General features: G+C 48.1%; 1 protein-coding gene across 5 annotated transcripts in view; it reads left to right on the forward strand.

The window, feature by feature from the left end:
- SUFU (SUFU negative regulator of hedgehog signaling) overlaps nt 1–16,121 on the forward strand; it is a 157,328-nt gene that overhangs the window by 124,596 nt on the left and 16,611 nt on the right. For all 5 annotated transcript variants that reach the window (XM_058298604.1, XM_058298603.2, XM_004478849.5 and 2 more), the window contains exons 8-9: nt 533–644; nt 15,203–15,337. In XM_058298604.1, the coding sequence (XP_058154587.1) occupies nt 533–644; nt 15,203–15,337 (247 nt within the window). The remainder of the gene's footprint in view (nt 1–532; nt 645–15,202; nt 15,338–16,121) is intronic.

Consider the following 16,121-nt stretch of genomic DNA (forward strand, 5'->3'; position numbering starts at 1 on the left):
CTAGCCAGGTCCATGGAGAGGCACTGACCCACTCATGCCAGGGCTCTTCAGCAACTACCAGCACCCATCTCAGTGTGTAGAATTCCTCTAGGGCCTGGGGCAGTGGCAGAGGCCTTGTCAGTCAGGCACTGTCTGGAGGTATTTTGTTTTTAGTTTTTTTTGTCGTTGTTTTTGTTTCTTTCTTTATCTGGTGTTATTTAAAGGGTAAGCCTAGGGTCTGTGACATAGGATGGACAGGACTGCAGAGGAGAGGCCTGTCTTGGAGGACTTTTCCAAAATCCAGAGGCCACCCCTTATCTTTTGTAAGAATGGCATTTTTCAGTCCGAATGTCTCTTGAGAGCGCGGCGCCCTGTCTGCCCCTCTCACAAGGTCTGCACTCACTCGGATCTGATATCGGGGTTCCTAGAACAGGCTCAGGATTGGCCAGCCTAGGGCTTTCCCTTGCATGTCTGCAGAGCCAGGTTTCAAGGGCAGGGTTGGGGAATGCTGGGAGCCCAAAGGGCCAATAACAACCTAGTGGTGTCATTGCAGACACGGAGCAGATCCGAGAGACCCTGAGGAGAGGACTCGAGATCAACAGCAAACCTGTCCTTCCTCCAATCAACTCTCAGCGGCAGAACGGCTTCACCCATGACCGGGCCCCGTAAGTTTCCCACCCACAGAGGGACTTAGTACAGCTGCCTGGCAGCAGTGGTCAGGGATTCTGTGGAGGGGCTTGTCAACCCCAGGGCTGGGACAAGGGGGCAGTTTTGTCTTCAAGGGCCTGTCCCTATGGCTTACATGAGAGAGAACAGTGCCCACAGCCAAGGCCTAGGAGCTCTGGGCTTGAATGCAGGCCTGGTCTGGGACACACAAATCTGTGGGTCATAGAAAAGGGCCTCAGAGGGGACCCAGCGGACTTGGGATTGTAAACATCAGTAAATATTTACATGGGCTTTGTGAACAGACGAGAGGCCAGGTTGGAGCAAAATCTGACTTGGGGCCTCTCAGCCTTGTGGGAGCCCATTGTGCTGAGCACGGTTCCCCTCCTTATCTCGGCCTCAGCCAGAGTTGCCCTTCCTTCCTTCCTGGAGCCTGGTCTCCGGCTGATAGCTGCAACCCCAGGGGCCTCCCTGTCTGGCCAGCCCCATGTTGGTTGCCTGCTGCTGAGGCCCCTCTTCCTGCCTCTCTTCCCTGGGGCCCAGAGGAGGGAAGGGAAGTCCTTTGCAGGCCTCTGCTGCCTGCCCTGGGGCCCCTGTAGCTCTTGCAAGGGACTGTGGCCATCCAGCCATCAGATCCTCTTCCTGCCGACCTTCCCTCCTCTGATAGGGGACAAGTGGTGGGCAGGGCTGGAGCTGCATGACTCCCTCTGCCCTTAGTCCCAGGGAAGCTCTAGGGAAGAGCTGCTGGCAGGCAGTGCCTGGGAGCTGGCAGCCCAGAGCAGGAACCCTGTCTGCCAGGGAGGAAATTATTGTGCCCTGGGCAAAAGGGGAGGCAGACTAATCCCACAAGGCCAGCGTAATCGGTCCCTCTTCTAAGAAGTCTTTATTATACACTTGCTGTGTGGCAAGCCCAGGACCCGAGGTGGGGAGTGCATCTGGGGTGCAGGCCTTTCCTTTGGAGGAACATGAGCTGAAACAATGAACTTGAGTGATGTGAGTCTGGCTGTGGATGCGTTTATTTGTTCGAAATGGCTTCTTTTTTGGATTCTAAGCTCTAGTTGCTCATTCATGATCCCCAGAAGTGGTAGTGGTTTGGTGCATTACAAAAAAGAGAAGTCAGCATGATTGGAGTAGTTAAGAAGGGCTTCTTGGAGGAGAAAGAAAATGGTCTGGACCTCAAAGTCACCCTAGAATTTTAACCAGCAAGGGAAAGAACTGGAAGGGATAGAACAAGAGACCTGGCTGGGTAAAGTTAAGGCTACAACCTGCGAGTAGATTGTGAAATAGGGCAGCATGTGAAGGCTTATTTGGTGACTCTGCCATCCAGAAATCATGAAAATTGGGCTCTTTGGCAAGAGCCTTAAGAAGTCTCTACCCCCACCTCAGTGACTTTCAATTGTAGCCAGTAGGTTTCTGTGGCCAGCTGCCATGATGTAACTGGCTCAAGGCACCATGGTCCTCCCCTGGCCACAGAAGATGGCCAGGTTGGGGCAGGGGGCGTTTGACAGCCATATTCCTTCCCTTGCCCTGTGCTTGGCTTCTCACTTGGGGCCCCTTTGGCACTGGCAGGAAGCCAAAAGGTTCTGATAGGCTTTATGGCTTGAGCAGATGCCTGTAACTCATAGACAGTGTCAGTCCAGGTAGCCCTTCCTCCTCTGGAAAGCCAGGGTCTCTGGGTAATAGGACAGGAGCTCCTGCAGAGATGCATTCCTCCTGCCCTGTCATGTATCTGGGACAGGCCTAAGGTCTCACTGCTTGTCTTGGGTGTACTTCTGGCTGCTGAGTCCCCAGGTATTGAGCAAGGGCATAAGGCTCTGAGTTCCTGTTTACATATACACAGCCTACCCCCTGACCGGGTAGGGGGCAGCAGATTTGGTCAGTGGGCTATCTGTAGTCACAAGGCAGAGAAGCTGCTGCCTCCACCCTTTGGCCTGAGTTGCTGAGACACAGAGGGAAGGCTGGAGAATAAACCAAAGGTGCCAGCCTTCTGGGGTCTCCCTTCCCTGCAGCTCATGTGTACCCAGTCAGGTCTCTAAAGTGCCGGAATCTATGGTTCGAGGGTATCAGAATGTCTCCTCTGAAGTTCTTGGTGCTGGTTACAGATTTTGTAGCAATTGGTTGAGAAAGGATTCCTCTTCCTTTGCCAAGAATATTTTCCAACACACTCAAGTCGCTTAAGACTCCAGCTCCCTGTTATCTCAGGATCGATGATAATGGACTCAGCTCAGATTAGCAAGCACAATCGTAATATCTGTGCTGCCCACTCTGGGACCTGACCCCGTTTCAGATAAACCACATGGATTGCAACTGAAAACACCGACCCCAAATGGGCTGGCACCAGCATTTGCTCCTTTCCCTGTGGAGGAGCAGCTGGCGTGCGCCTTATTTTGTCTATGTGCCTGATTTTCCTTTCATCAGGATTTCTGGGCTGGAGAGCTCAGATGCCTGCGTCCTCACAGCTCTACAGGGTATGAGGAGGCTACAGAGGGTCAGAACAGTCCATCCAAACTGGGCGTTAGCGTCTGGGTTCTGACCTGTTTGGGGGAGTCAAGCACTCTTGTCATAACTCAGTAGTGACCAACACTTACATAGTGCCTACTGTGTGCCTAGTAATGTTCTGCATGTTTTATACATATATTAATTTAATTCATTAGCCATTCTATGAAGCAGATAATCTTATTATCCCCCTTTTATAGGTGATGAAACTGAGGTATAGGTAGGCTAATAAGTAGCTTATCCAGGTTGGTAGGGGAGCTTGGGCTTTCTTAATTAGCCATTAAAATGGGTGTGATCTTCCTTACTACTTTCACTGGGACCTCTGGAACAAGACCATGTCTCTGAGTTAGTGACCCTCATTGGTGGGCCTCATCCAACTGTCGCATGGCACTGAGGACAAGGCTAAAGCCCCAAGTTGGGAGCTTCCTGTGCTTATTTAACTCTTAGTCACAGCATGCCATCACTTCAGTGATTCCAAATCCCAGAAATAACAAGCTGTGTCATAATTGGCTCATTTATACCAGAATTACTTTTTGACACAAGGCCCATTTTCTTCATGTTTAGAAACAAAAGCAGTCTTATCTCTAGCCCCTCTACCACCTTGAGGCCAGGGATTGATTTCGTTCTTTATTGAGGCCTTACTTCCTGCTTTCCAGAAAGACAGGCCCCTCTGGGTAACCTGCTTCTCTCCCACTCTCCCTCACCAATCCTCCTCCCACTGCCTTCCCGGAGAGTCCATGGCCCTCTTTGGGACTTCTTCCAGCATTTCACAACCCTCGCATTCCAGCTGTGAAATTTGTATCTGGCTTTTCCCAAGATAATCAGTTGAGAAAAGCCTCCTTGGGCTTGCTGGCACCTCTGTTCCCACTGCCTGCTTGGGTGAGTTTGGAAAGCACGGGGAGCAACTGCTCTGTGCCCCTGAGGACAGCATTGCTTCAAGACTGCCACCTTTCAACTTTTGTAGGGACCTGGGGAAAAAGTGACTGGGCATCCTCTCTGTCTGAGGTCACCTGGTTAAAAATGGGCTGTTCTTTGGGCCCTGGTCTTAGCTCCCATTTCTCCGCCGTGATTTGGGGGTTGCACGTGGCCAGGTACTTTGCATGGGGATGTTTCCATTTCTAAAAACTGCTGTTCACAGAGCCAACAATCCACATCAGTATTCCAGGGCCTCCTCATCGCTCTGCCACAGACTCACTGACTGACTTGAGGGGGCTCTCTGGGTTGGGTGCCCTCCCAGAGTGGGCAGGGGCTCACGTGTGTTTGCACACATGTGTTAAAAGGGGAAGGTTCCTGACTGAGAGAGAAGCACTTTGTGGTTGAAGGCATCATTAAAAAGCAAACTAGCCTCATTACTGAGCCAAGTTTTTTAGTCTTCTGGAACTGCACCAGCAACCTTTAAGGCATTTTCTTTGCCTTGATTTCCTGGAGAATTGATTTTGTAGCATGAATTCTCATGTTCTGATATTCTTATCTGCCCCCTCTCCCCCTCCTCCCCCCACAGTGTGCCACATATATTTCTCTCCACTGCATACTCTTCTGAAGGTCTCGGCTCCATCTCTTTAGCCATTTGTGGTGGTGGTGGGGGGTGCGCTTTGCTGCTTCTCTTCCCATCTTGCATAGTTTGTGACCTAGCCAGAGAATCGTCCTTTAAAGAAAAGTTGTTTTGTTTTCCTCAGCTTATGAGTTGCATGAGTTAGAAGAAAATACCTAGTTTACATATAACCTACTAGTGAATTTGAGTAAGGAAGGTGATTTTCCCTCTGGGAAAAGAGCTGGGCTGTTGGCTCCGCTCTCATGCAGCGCAGTCTCTGGTAGCCTGGCCCTTGTGGGTCTGTCAGTGTAGCCCAAGTATGTCTCATTGGCGTCCCCACTCCAACACTGGGGAAGTACAGTTGTTTTCACCAGAGGGAATGCCCAGAGAGAAATAGTCCTCCTCTTAGGCTCTACAAGGTTGATGGGAGGAAGGGCCCAGGCTGAGAGGCCTACTTTGCTGGGATCCACATTTGTTGGGCTAAGTACCTGTGCGGGCCTTCTCAGAAATACACATTTGAAAGTGAAGAACCAGGGACTTTATGTGCTTTCCCATAAGTACACATTGGAAAGGGCAGATCAAGGGGTTCCTCAGCACATCTGGCACAGGTAAATTTCTGTTTTAACCCTATTCTCTGTTCTAGTTTCCCAAAAAGATTAACCCATGACCTCTGTTAACACCCCAACTTCAAAGTTCTTGACTGGAGCTTTGAATTCTCAGTCCAAACACTACATCCCCCTTCCCTGGTTGCACAATCGGGAATATTTTTATCATCCATCCTTGATCCTCAATGTCACCAACACTTCAGCAGTGAGTCACTTCTCCAGGGAAGAGAAAAGGAAAGCTCAAAGGTGAGAGCTGCAGAGGGGAAATGACTCAGTATCTCAAAAAAGAGAAAACCAAGGGCTCCAGCAAATACACTCATTTAGGAAAGTAGGGGTCCTAATCTCCCCCACAACCCCCAAGTCAGACAGTGAGTCCAGAGGATGGAGGACCCTGGTGCCTGGAGGAGTTATTAAGGAATCCTTTAACCTTAATGCAAGCTTTACTTGCCCTGTCTTCTTCAGCCATATGCTGTCCCATCATTCCTTCATCATATTCCATTCTGGGGAATTTCATAGTGAAAATACTGCATTGTATCATTTGGTTATTGGTGTTTGCCAATACCCTTTTGTGACCTTTTACTCCTGGTATTGTCCCTATTAGGAAATTTGTTAGAATGACCAGGTGATACAACTTTGCCCAATACTAGGAAACTTGATGACTCCAAGGACCTGGTCCCAGAAGATTCAGTCTGGTACTGGGTAATTAACTGCTTGGTCCCTGGCCGACTGCATTTATGGTGTGCTTTACAGTAATTGTAGAGATGAGCTGGTCCCCCTCTTTCCCTACCCACACCCAGAAAGAGGACCTGTAAGTGGCTCTTTCTCTGAAAGTTCTGAGCTTTTGCCAGCAATCAGAAAGCAAAGAGAATAATCTCCCAGACTAGAGGCAGAAGCCGGAGGTGGGGCTGGGCTCAGCAGACCAGATGCACTTCACCTCCAAGTTGTCGCCAACCCTGATGTCTCCAAGTGTCCCCAAGGAGAAGGCCCTGAGTTTTTGGCCACTGCAGACCTCATGACTCTCACAGGACTGGGGTTGTAGCAAAAAGGAGTTTTGATGATTCTGCTCCTCCCCTTTGCATTCCTGCTGTGGATAACAGAATATAAGCAGGACTTTTAGGCTAAAATGGAAAGATTAACACTTTTCAGTCTGAAGAGACCAGGGTGGGGTGTGGGGTATATGGGAACCTCTTATATATATATACATATATATATATATATTTTTTTAAAGATTATTTATTTCTCTCCCCTTACCCCACCCCCACCCCAGTTGTCTGCTCTCTGTGTCTATTTGCTGCATCGTCTTTGTCCGCTTCTGTTGTTGTCAGCGGCATGGGAATCTGTGTTATTTTTTTGTTGCATCATCTTGCTGTGTCAGCTCTCTGTGTGTGCAGCACCATTCCTGGACAGGCTGCACTTTCTTTCGTGCTGGGCGGCTCTCCTTACCGGGCGCACTCCTTGCACGTGGGGCTCCCCTACGCGGGGACAACCCTGCGTGGCAGGGCACTTCTTGTGCGCATCAGCACTGCGCATGGGCCAGCTCCACACAGGTCAAGGAGGCCTGGGGTTTGAACCGCGGACCTCCCATGTGGTAGACGGACGCCCTAACCACTGGGCCAAGTCCGCTTCCCTATATATATATGTTTTTTATCCCCCCTTGTGACTTTTCGCATGCTGTCTGCTCTCTATGTCCATTTGCTGTGCGTTCTTCTGTCTGTATTTATTTATGTAATTTCCCCTCCCCCCTTGCTCGTTGCTTGCTGTCTGCTTCATGTCCATTCGCTGTGCGCTCTTCTGTGTTTGTTTTTTTTGGCTTGTCTCCCTTTTTCTTTGTTGCTGAGTTGCACCAAGCTCCATGGAGCTTGCGGGCCGGGCGGTGCTCCACAGTGTGCGGGCAAGCCTGCCTTCATAAGGAGGCCCCAGGATGCGAACCCAGGGCCTCCCATATGGTAGACGGGAGCCCAACTGATTGTGCCACAGCCATTTCCCCCTCTTATATTTTTTAATGGAACAGTTTTTGTCATCTATGTATCTTTAAAAAAAGACAATAAAAAAATTATAAACAACAACAACAAAAAAATCAGCGTAGGGAAGAAACATGGATAAGTTTCTGCCAGGCCATTAAGCACAGGTAGGGTGAACAGGGCCATGCATGTAAACTATAGTGTACTAGACATCAGGAATCTACTAAATCCTGAAAAAGGAGAGGGTGTTTTAGGCTAAGTAAAAAGTCACCTTACCCTATGAAGAAGGAAGTATAAATATAGAATGTGTTATGTAAAGAAGTGTTAACAAAGAAATAAATGGAAAGATTTAGATCAGTTTCTGAATTACATAGAGACTTCAGTTGATGTGCCTCTAAGCCATCTTGTAAACCATCCCTTACTGCTGTCAATACAGGAAGAATCCTGGGCCAGATGGGTTCTTGTGGCTGAGCATTATTTATTGAGCATCACCATGTGCCTTGACCCTGTGCTGTGGGCTGCTATTGTCCCCATTTTACACATGAGAAAACAGAGGCTTAGTAGGTTATATAACCTATCCATGTTCAAACTGCTAGGAATAAGTGTCAGAACAGGGATTGAAACTCTGGATGTTTAATTCCAGGTTGTTTGCCTTTTCACCCCTGTACACTGTCTATGAAAGAGAACTAAAAGTGGAGGAGGTGTCTGCCAAGTCACAGGGGTAACTGGAAGGAGGGCTTTGGAAGTGTACGTATCAGTACACAGAGTAAAGCTGGCATTTTAGTCTGCCTAGGAACAAAGGAGGGTGGCAGGTCAAAGGAGACCATTTGGGTAAGAGAAGCATATTAAACAATAAAGTGAAATCTGATGGAGGATATGCTCTATCAGAATGAATGAGGAAGACATATGAGTAACAGGAAACAGGCACCAATGTGAAAAAGATGGCAGGGAAGCAGCAAGCATGGAGGACACTAGACCAGACTGGAGTGGGTTGGAAGAATATGCTGGAGAGGTGTCTTTAAGAAGATAACCTTGATAAATACTTGATGTATTTATCAAGTTTGGGGAGAATTTGTAGATGATTGATATTTAATTTATGATTGAATTGGTGATAAACACATTGAAAATTAAATATTAATAACTGTAAATAAAAATAACTGTGAAGTAAATAATAACTGTAAACTATACTGTTATTAAATCCAAGGAAAATAGAAAATTACTCCAGAAAGGAAAAGTAATCATTGTATACTACATGGCTCAGCTGTATTTTTTTTTAAAGATTTATATTTTTTTTATTTCTCTCCCCTTCCCCACACCGCCCTCAGTTGTCTGCTGTCTGTGTCCATTTGCTGTGTATTCTTCTGTGCCTGCTTGTATTCTTGTCAGCAGCACCCAGAATCTGTGTCTCGTTTTGTTGTGTCATCTTGTTGCATCAGCTCTCCATGTGTGCCACACCATTCCTGGGCAGGCTGCGCTTTTTTCACGCTGGGCGGCTCTCCTTACAGGGCGCATTCCTTCCGCGTGAGGCTCCCCTACACAGGGGACACCCCTGCATGGCACGGCACTCCTTGTACACATCAGCACTGCGCACGGGCCAGCTTATCACAAGGCCTTGGGTTTGAACCCTGGACCACCCATGTGGTAGTTAGACACCCTATCCATTGGACCAAATCAGCTTCCCTGGCTCAGCTGTAAATAGCATTGACATAGTCATGATAATGAAAACCCACTTAATACTGACCCAAATTTATGATACAATTATCTTGGAAGGACAGAGAGGCAGAAGGTGGGATGGGAGAGAGCTAAAAGCTCATATTTCCTAATGAGAAGTCAATAGATAAAACCTAAAACTGAAATACTGAGATGTAACAATAAAATATATTAGAAATATCAATGAAAGTACCAAAAGAATCAGCTGAAAAAGGTGAAAGTAGCTATCTCTGAAGAAGGGGGCATAGGAACACTACTGGCTATTGTAATGAGCCTTGTAGAACTATTTGACTCTTTAAAGTTTAAAAAATGTCAAAGCTCTTACCCTGGCAATTTTCCCTGCCTGGTGAAAAGAAAGGATGATGCACTCCAGGTTAAAAAAAAAAAGTAATGGCACCAAGGCAAGCACTGGGTCATAAAGAGGAACTTTAACTTCTACAGCATCAGGGTAAGAGTTGACGGTGAGTAGTGGATAATTGTCTGGCAGACCTCAGGGAAAGCGTCTGTCAGAGTAAAGGAAATGATGAGAGGAGCACTGCTGTGGACCTAATTCTCCCTAGCCCTTGGTTGATGAAGTAGAAATGACAGGACCTCTTAAGAAAGCCTCTTAGGCAGGGCAGACAGAGTTCACATGGGAAAACCCTAGGCTCTGTCAGAGCAGCATCTGGTCAAGCAGTCCCCAGAGGGGGTACCCACAGCCTTTTAGGGGTTTTTGTTAGGTGTTACATGAAAGGGGGCTTCTTTGGCTAAGGCTGGAAAATGCTGGTTTACACAAAACGAAAGCAGTTTTTTTTCTCTATATAGTCCTTCTATATAGTAACATTCTGTAACTCAGTAATCTGAGATGTGGCACATTGCATTCCACAGCCCTTGCCATACCTGCTTTGGTAGAAGCTTCTTTTAGATTAAAATTCTCATTAAATACCCTTTCAGAAGCCCTGCCCTGTCTTCTAAGAAGGCAGTTCTTTTAAGAGTTCAGGGGAAAAGAAAGATGTGTCTTCATGGCCTGGAACCCAGAAGAAAAGACCACTCAAACAGGATGGGAGGTTCTTAAGGAGAAATACTGTGGTTACATTTTAACTGGCATAAAGAAGACCTGAGTTTTTGTCTCTGCTCTTTATTTGCTCATTGTTTGATCTTGAACTAGTTATTTAAGTCTTCACATTTCAATTTCCTCATTATATAATGGGAAATATAGTGCCTGTTTATAGGGTTGTGGTGAAAATGAAAGGAAGCAAAATATATAAAAGGTGTAGCAGAGGACCTGACACCATGGACTCTCTTCCATAAAAGGCATCTCAATATTATTGTGAAGGCCCCCTGAAAACAATAAGGAGGTATAATACCTCCAGGGTCCAGGTATATAGAGAATCCTTCATACAACTCAGATATTTAGAAAAATTTGAACAAAAGCTGGAAAGGGACATATGTTTTACCAATGCAGTCTTTAAGTAGAGGAACATGGTCAAGAAAAGTTGAAACTCAAGATCAACAACTGAGTCTTGTAAAAAAAAAAAGAAGTGCTATGGCCAGCAAAAAGGATTTTTATTTTTTGTATTTCTCTTTGGAATAAGAAGGAGACCTGGGCTTCATTGTTTGCACAAGTAGAGTGACATTGATTTAATCAGTGACAGGGAAAGCAGAATTTACTCAATATCTGTTGAATGATCACCGGGCTAGGAAAGTTCAAACAGGCATTGATAAGAGCAATTGAAGCAATGATTGCAAATCTCCTAGTCCACAGACATTTTACCTCCACAGTACCGAAATTGGCAGATGAGATTCCTGAAGCTGCTGTCAGTGATCTTTGAGGGAAAGGGAAAGAAGTGTTAGCTGACTGGAAGTACTCAGAAGTTTCAAGATGCAAAAAACAACTTGCACTCTCCAGACTAATGAACTCAGTGTTACTCTCAGGGAAAATTCTGGACAAGATTATTTAGTAAGTAGGCTGTGAACTCTCTTAAAGAGAAACAGTGAACTTGAGAGTCAGCATGGATTCACAGAGAGTCAGACATGCCATGATCCTCATTGGTGTTTTAAAAAAAGTTACTTGGCCTGGTAGGCAGAGGAGGTATGCTGTAGACCTGGTGTAGGTGGGGGGGTGGAACAAGATGTTTTGAGAGTAGCATCTGACATTGTTGTGGACAGGTAAGACAGAGAAATGTCCACAGAGTATCCAGAAAGGAGAAGGACTTGGTGATAGGGTGTTTGGGTTGATTTATAATTGGTTAAATGATCATACCTAAAGAGTAATGATGTCACTCTCTCACAACGTCTGCTTCACCCTGTCCTGCTCACTGTTTAAGCAAACCCTGGGATGAGAACATAGATGGTAAGTTTATCTGTATTGTTAGTGATACAAAGTCAGAAGGGAATGCCAAAATGATGGATGCCAGAATCAGGTTTCAGAAATACCCGGACTGCCTGGAACATTAGCCAGATAATGCAGAGTTGTACTTTTAATTCCAAATAGTCAACAGTACAAATACAAGATGGCAGAGAAGAGGTCTAAGCACAGCTCATGGGAGAGAGCCTGAGAGGGAGATTTCATTGCCAGAGTACAGTATAAGTTGGTAGTGTGATAAGGTTACAAAGAAAAAGCAATTTGATGACAGTTTTAATAGAAATAAAGTGTCCCAAAGAAGAAAGGCCATAGTCCTTCTGATCCGTGCTGGTTAGACTACATACTGTATTTACTTCTGCACATGGCTCTTCACTTCCAGAGCATAACACTCGAGTGAATCCAACCGAGAGGGGCTTGGCTGGATGAAAGATTTCAGAACCCTACTTAATCTGTTGAAAGTTGGAACTACAGATACTGGAAAAGAGAAACTGTTGATGGAAAGTGAGAGCAGCTCAGGGACTGGAAAGGCTGTCATGGGAAGATGGTTTAAAGTACTCTGGGCGACTTCAGGACCCGTGGGTGAGAATGATGCAGGAAGGCAGATTGTGCACTGCAGAGGAGGGCCCTGCCAGCACCTCCCTCAGTGAAACAAAGGCCACAAGGATTTTTGTTGGCCTGTAGTTAGGTCTTTCCAGAGCCACAGTGGTTGACCAAAGCTTGCAGTGACTTCTCAAGGAGTCCAGAGCCTGTCCAAGCACCATCTCAGAGGTCCCCTTTCTCAAGCTCGGTAAGGACATTTGCTCAGCAGAGGGAACTGATCTGGTTAGAGGCAGTTGGATTCTCTGCCCAGAGTAAAGGCAAACAAGTTTCTATTAAGCTATTGGTGTTCTTGCAGAAGGACAGGTAGACTTCTAGAGGTAGTGGGCATCAACTCATTAGTTCATTCCTCAGAAATACTTTTGAACATCTCCTACATCCCCGGCACTATTAGATGCCTCACATGGATAATCTTATTTACTCCTGATAATGACGTTATTAGGAGGGTATTGTTATTAACCCCCATCAAGAGGATACTGAAGGTTAAAAAGGTGGTCACTTGCCCAAGGTCACACAGGACTCAAACCCAGGTCTCTCTGACCCCAGAACCCATGTTCTTAGCCACACTGCCTCCCGCAGCAATAGCTCATCCTTCTTCCCCAGGCCCCATCCCTCTAGTCGACCCCAGTGGGTGTGGGCCACAGGAGCCCCTCTCCCTCCCAGTCCCTAACGCTCTGTCTTCCCCTCCACTGGGAACTCAGGGAGAAAACAGTCCAGCTGAAAAATTAGGCCACGCTGGTGAGCACACCACTTATTTTTTTATAACTAAGATTAAGCTGACAACCATGCAAAACATTGCAAACCTGTGTCAGCTGCAGATTTAATACCTCACCCAGCCCACACAAATAATTCATGCTTCTGCATCGATGTCCAGAAAAAACAAATCAGCAAAAAGCTGGGCTCCTGCGTGTGTGGAGCAGCCGCGTTTCCATTGAAGCAGCATGCTGGAAATACCCAAACTCCAGGACTGCAGATCTAGCATTTTGCGATTTTTTTTTTTTTCTCTTAAAAGATTAAAGTATGTTTTCAAATGATTGAAAGTTGGTGGGAGGTGTAAAATGTGGGTACTTGTCACATTAATTCTTCAGATGATTAAGTTCTATTCCATTTCTTTAAAGCTGTTTGCAGTTGGGTTTGATGTCCTCGTTCTGGGTGAGTGTGTTGTAGCAGTTACCAAGGTGACTTTAGCTGACTTTCAACAATTTATTTTTCCCTCCAGCTTGAGACGCCTCTAGCCCTGTGTGCTGTTGATTCTTCTCTGCCAGCCCCTCCATCCCACCCCCAGTTCCTGTTCATCAGCATTTTTGTCTGTGTCGGAGAGGCTGTGTCGGAGAGGCCTCTAGCAGGCTTCCTGGGCTCAGAGACCCCGCCTGGGCAGGCCAGGTCCCAGCTCCTTTCGGGAGCTCAGGGGTACCGGAACCCAGTGTCAGATGGAGTGGGGAAGTAAGTGATTGTGAGAGTCACGTTCTGGCTCTCCCAGTTAGTCTCTCTGTGACCTCAGGCTTGTCACCTCACCTCTCTGAGTTTCCATTTCCTCACTGTAAAAGGGGAATTCATAATAGAACCTACCCCCAATGTTTACTGTGAGTGAATCTATGGACTTAGCACAGGGCCTGGCACAGAGTAAGGGCCCAACCAATGAGGGCTGCTGTTATTTTGGGAGTTCCGCTCTTGTTTGGGCTCTGAGGGCCCCCCCCAGGTCACATGATCAGGTGGTGCCTGGCCTAGGTACAGTGCAATGTTGCCCTCCTCAGGGGAGGGGTAGCAGCTAGGATGTGAGGGAGAGAGCACTCGGCACAAGCCCTGGGCCCCTCTGTTGGCCTGCCACAAACCTGCTCTGTGGCCTTGTAAAGATGGCAGTTAAACAGCCTCCCTCAGGAACTGAAATTCCATGGCCCTCTGGGCCATGGCATGTGTCTCTTTCACAAGTCTTATGAGAGGATTTGTCAGAGGCGAAGCTTGGAGAAAGGAGGGCAGTTTCAGAGTTGGCTTTGGGAAGCCAGAGGAGGGACGGCTTTGGGAAAGAGCAGTCCAGTCTGAGTGTGGGTCCTCCCTCCGGGGTAGAATGCCAGCTGGCAGGAGTGGTCCTCGTTACCTCGGGTGCGTTTTTAAACCTCTGCCCCTGCAGGCCCTGTGCGGTCCCCTGGCTCCCTCCATCCTCTTGCTTGCTGACCTCACCCTTCCCCTGGAGAGGTGCTTTCTTTGCCTGTTGGGGTGCCTCATCAACATTAGGCCCCAGCACTCAGCCTCCAGCATGTGTGGAGGTTGGGCCTGCCCCCCAGCGGCTGTTGTGCCCAGACATCCTGGGTGGCTCCAGCCGCTTGAATGATGAATAACTAGAGCTTCTCACCCAGCCTTTTGAAGGACACTTGGGGAATTGTTCTGAAATTGACAAGCCAAAGCCAGGATCCGGCTTTTTCAATGTGATCAGTGGGTATCCCTCACTTCTGGCCCAGGCGTATTTGAGAGGTTGTCAGTGGGGGCAGCGGAATTTGAAAGAGCAGATCTTAGTTTGCAAAGGGACCCTGTGGCCCATCTGTGGGACAAGCTGTTGGTGGGAAGCAGGGCAGGAGGACAGTGCGAGGCAGCAGGGACAGCGCACTGCGGCCGAGGCCACAGGCAGGAGGAATCTGGTGCAGGGCTCCTGGGGCCTTGCAGCCCAGCAGGGTGGGGGCCCAGCTCTGCAGCTCAGCCCAGCCCTGATCCTGGCTCGGAAAAGCCCAGTTTCCACCCCCTCAATGAGGATTGTATCATTTCCTGGCTAGATGAAGGGTGTGTATGTCGCTACAGCGCCAGCCATTAGCACGCTGGAATATGTGTGCTCAGAGCCTGCTCTTGATGTCCCAGCCTTTTCAGGGTCAGCTGGAAGGAAGCTCTTGGCACTGATTCTCATGTGCTCTGTCACCCCAGCCTTTGGAGAACTAGGGCTGTCACGGGCTCCCAGAAACTCCTTCCGATGTCATAGAGTAAAACAAGCCATTGCAACCTAAGCTACAATATAATGTGTTGGCCGAAGATGCAGGCTATAGAGCCTGACTTACCTGGGACCAAATCCCAGCTCCTTCCACTCACTGGCTGTGCGATTTTGAGTTATTTAGCCTCCCTGATTCCTTGTTCATTATCTGTAACATGGAGATGACAGTAGCCTTGTGAGCAGTAGCCAGTCTGTGTGAGTGGTGGCTGTTGTGATTGTCATCATTATCACAGTCACCACTATTGCCATTACTATTCAGGAGCCCAGCCTAAGGGACTCCTATCTTGCTACTCCCTATAGGTTTTACCTTGTGCTGAACTTGTTCCTGTGCTTGCTTGGCAGGAGCCGCAAAGACAGCCTGGAAAGCGACAGCTCCACGGCCATTATTCCCCACGAGCTGATCCGCACGCGGCAGCTGGAGAGTGTACATCTGAAATTCAACCAGGAGTCTGGAGCCCTCATTCCGCTCTGCCTAAGGTGAGCTGAGACCACCCCATTACTCAGCTCAGCCCAGCAGCACCCGTCTTGGCCTCCAGGGGGCACATGAAAGTCCCCTCCTCCCCAAACACTCCCTCCCCCAGCATCATCCAGAGTCCTTCAAGAGCCACCAGGCCTATTCTTGCCATCTCGCCACATGCCTAGGCAGTGTCTGGGCTTGGAGGCAGGAAGGAGGAGAATTTTCCTATACAAGCTTCTGGCCAACTTAGGTGGTGAGAATTCTGCCAGCAGTGGGGGCCAGCCAGCCCTGTGTCTTCTCTGCCTTTCCTGTGCAGCCCAGAGCACTACAGCCCCAGTGGGCCCAGGACTGTGGCCAAGAAGCCCCATTGGTCTCTAGTCTGATTCCTTGGTTGACAGACCTTTCTCATTTGTAAGCTTTTGAAGCCTGGGAATCCACAGGGAATAAGTGCTAAAGAGCTCTCCTTTGTCCAGAGGATTGTCCCTCAGCCCTGCTCCCCTTAGGGAGGTTCAGTGCCCAAGGGAGTCTCCAATATCCCTAGCCATCCACAAGCCCAGTGTCCAGGGATGGCAGGGTCACTAGCAGCACTGGGTTTTGGGGGCAGGGGTTCTGGTGGGTTGGCTCAATTTTGTCCTGCTTGCGGCTTTTCTCATACAAAACACTGAGTTCTCCATACCCAGTGGCCAGCACAGCAGACTCCTTGAGGGACCTGAAAGCCCTTCTGCCGCTGACAACAGTGCCAGAAACCCAGCTCTGTGGCCAGCATTCTGCTCTGCACTCCTGGGATGCTGCATGGGCTGAATC

Source organism: Dasypus novemcinctus, chromosome 6 (assembly GCF_030445035.2).
Source record: "Dasypus novemcinctus isolate mDasNov1 chromosome 6, mDasNov1.1.hap2, whole genome shotgun sequence".
Classification (NCBI taxonomy): Eukaryota; Metazoa; Chordata; class Mammalia; order Cingulata; family Dasypodidae; genus Dasypus; species Dasypus novemcinctus.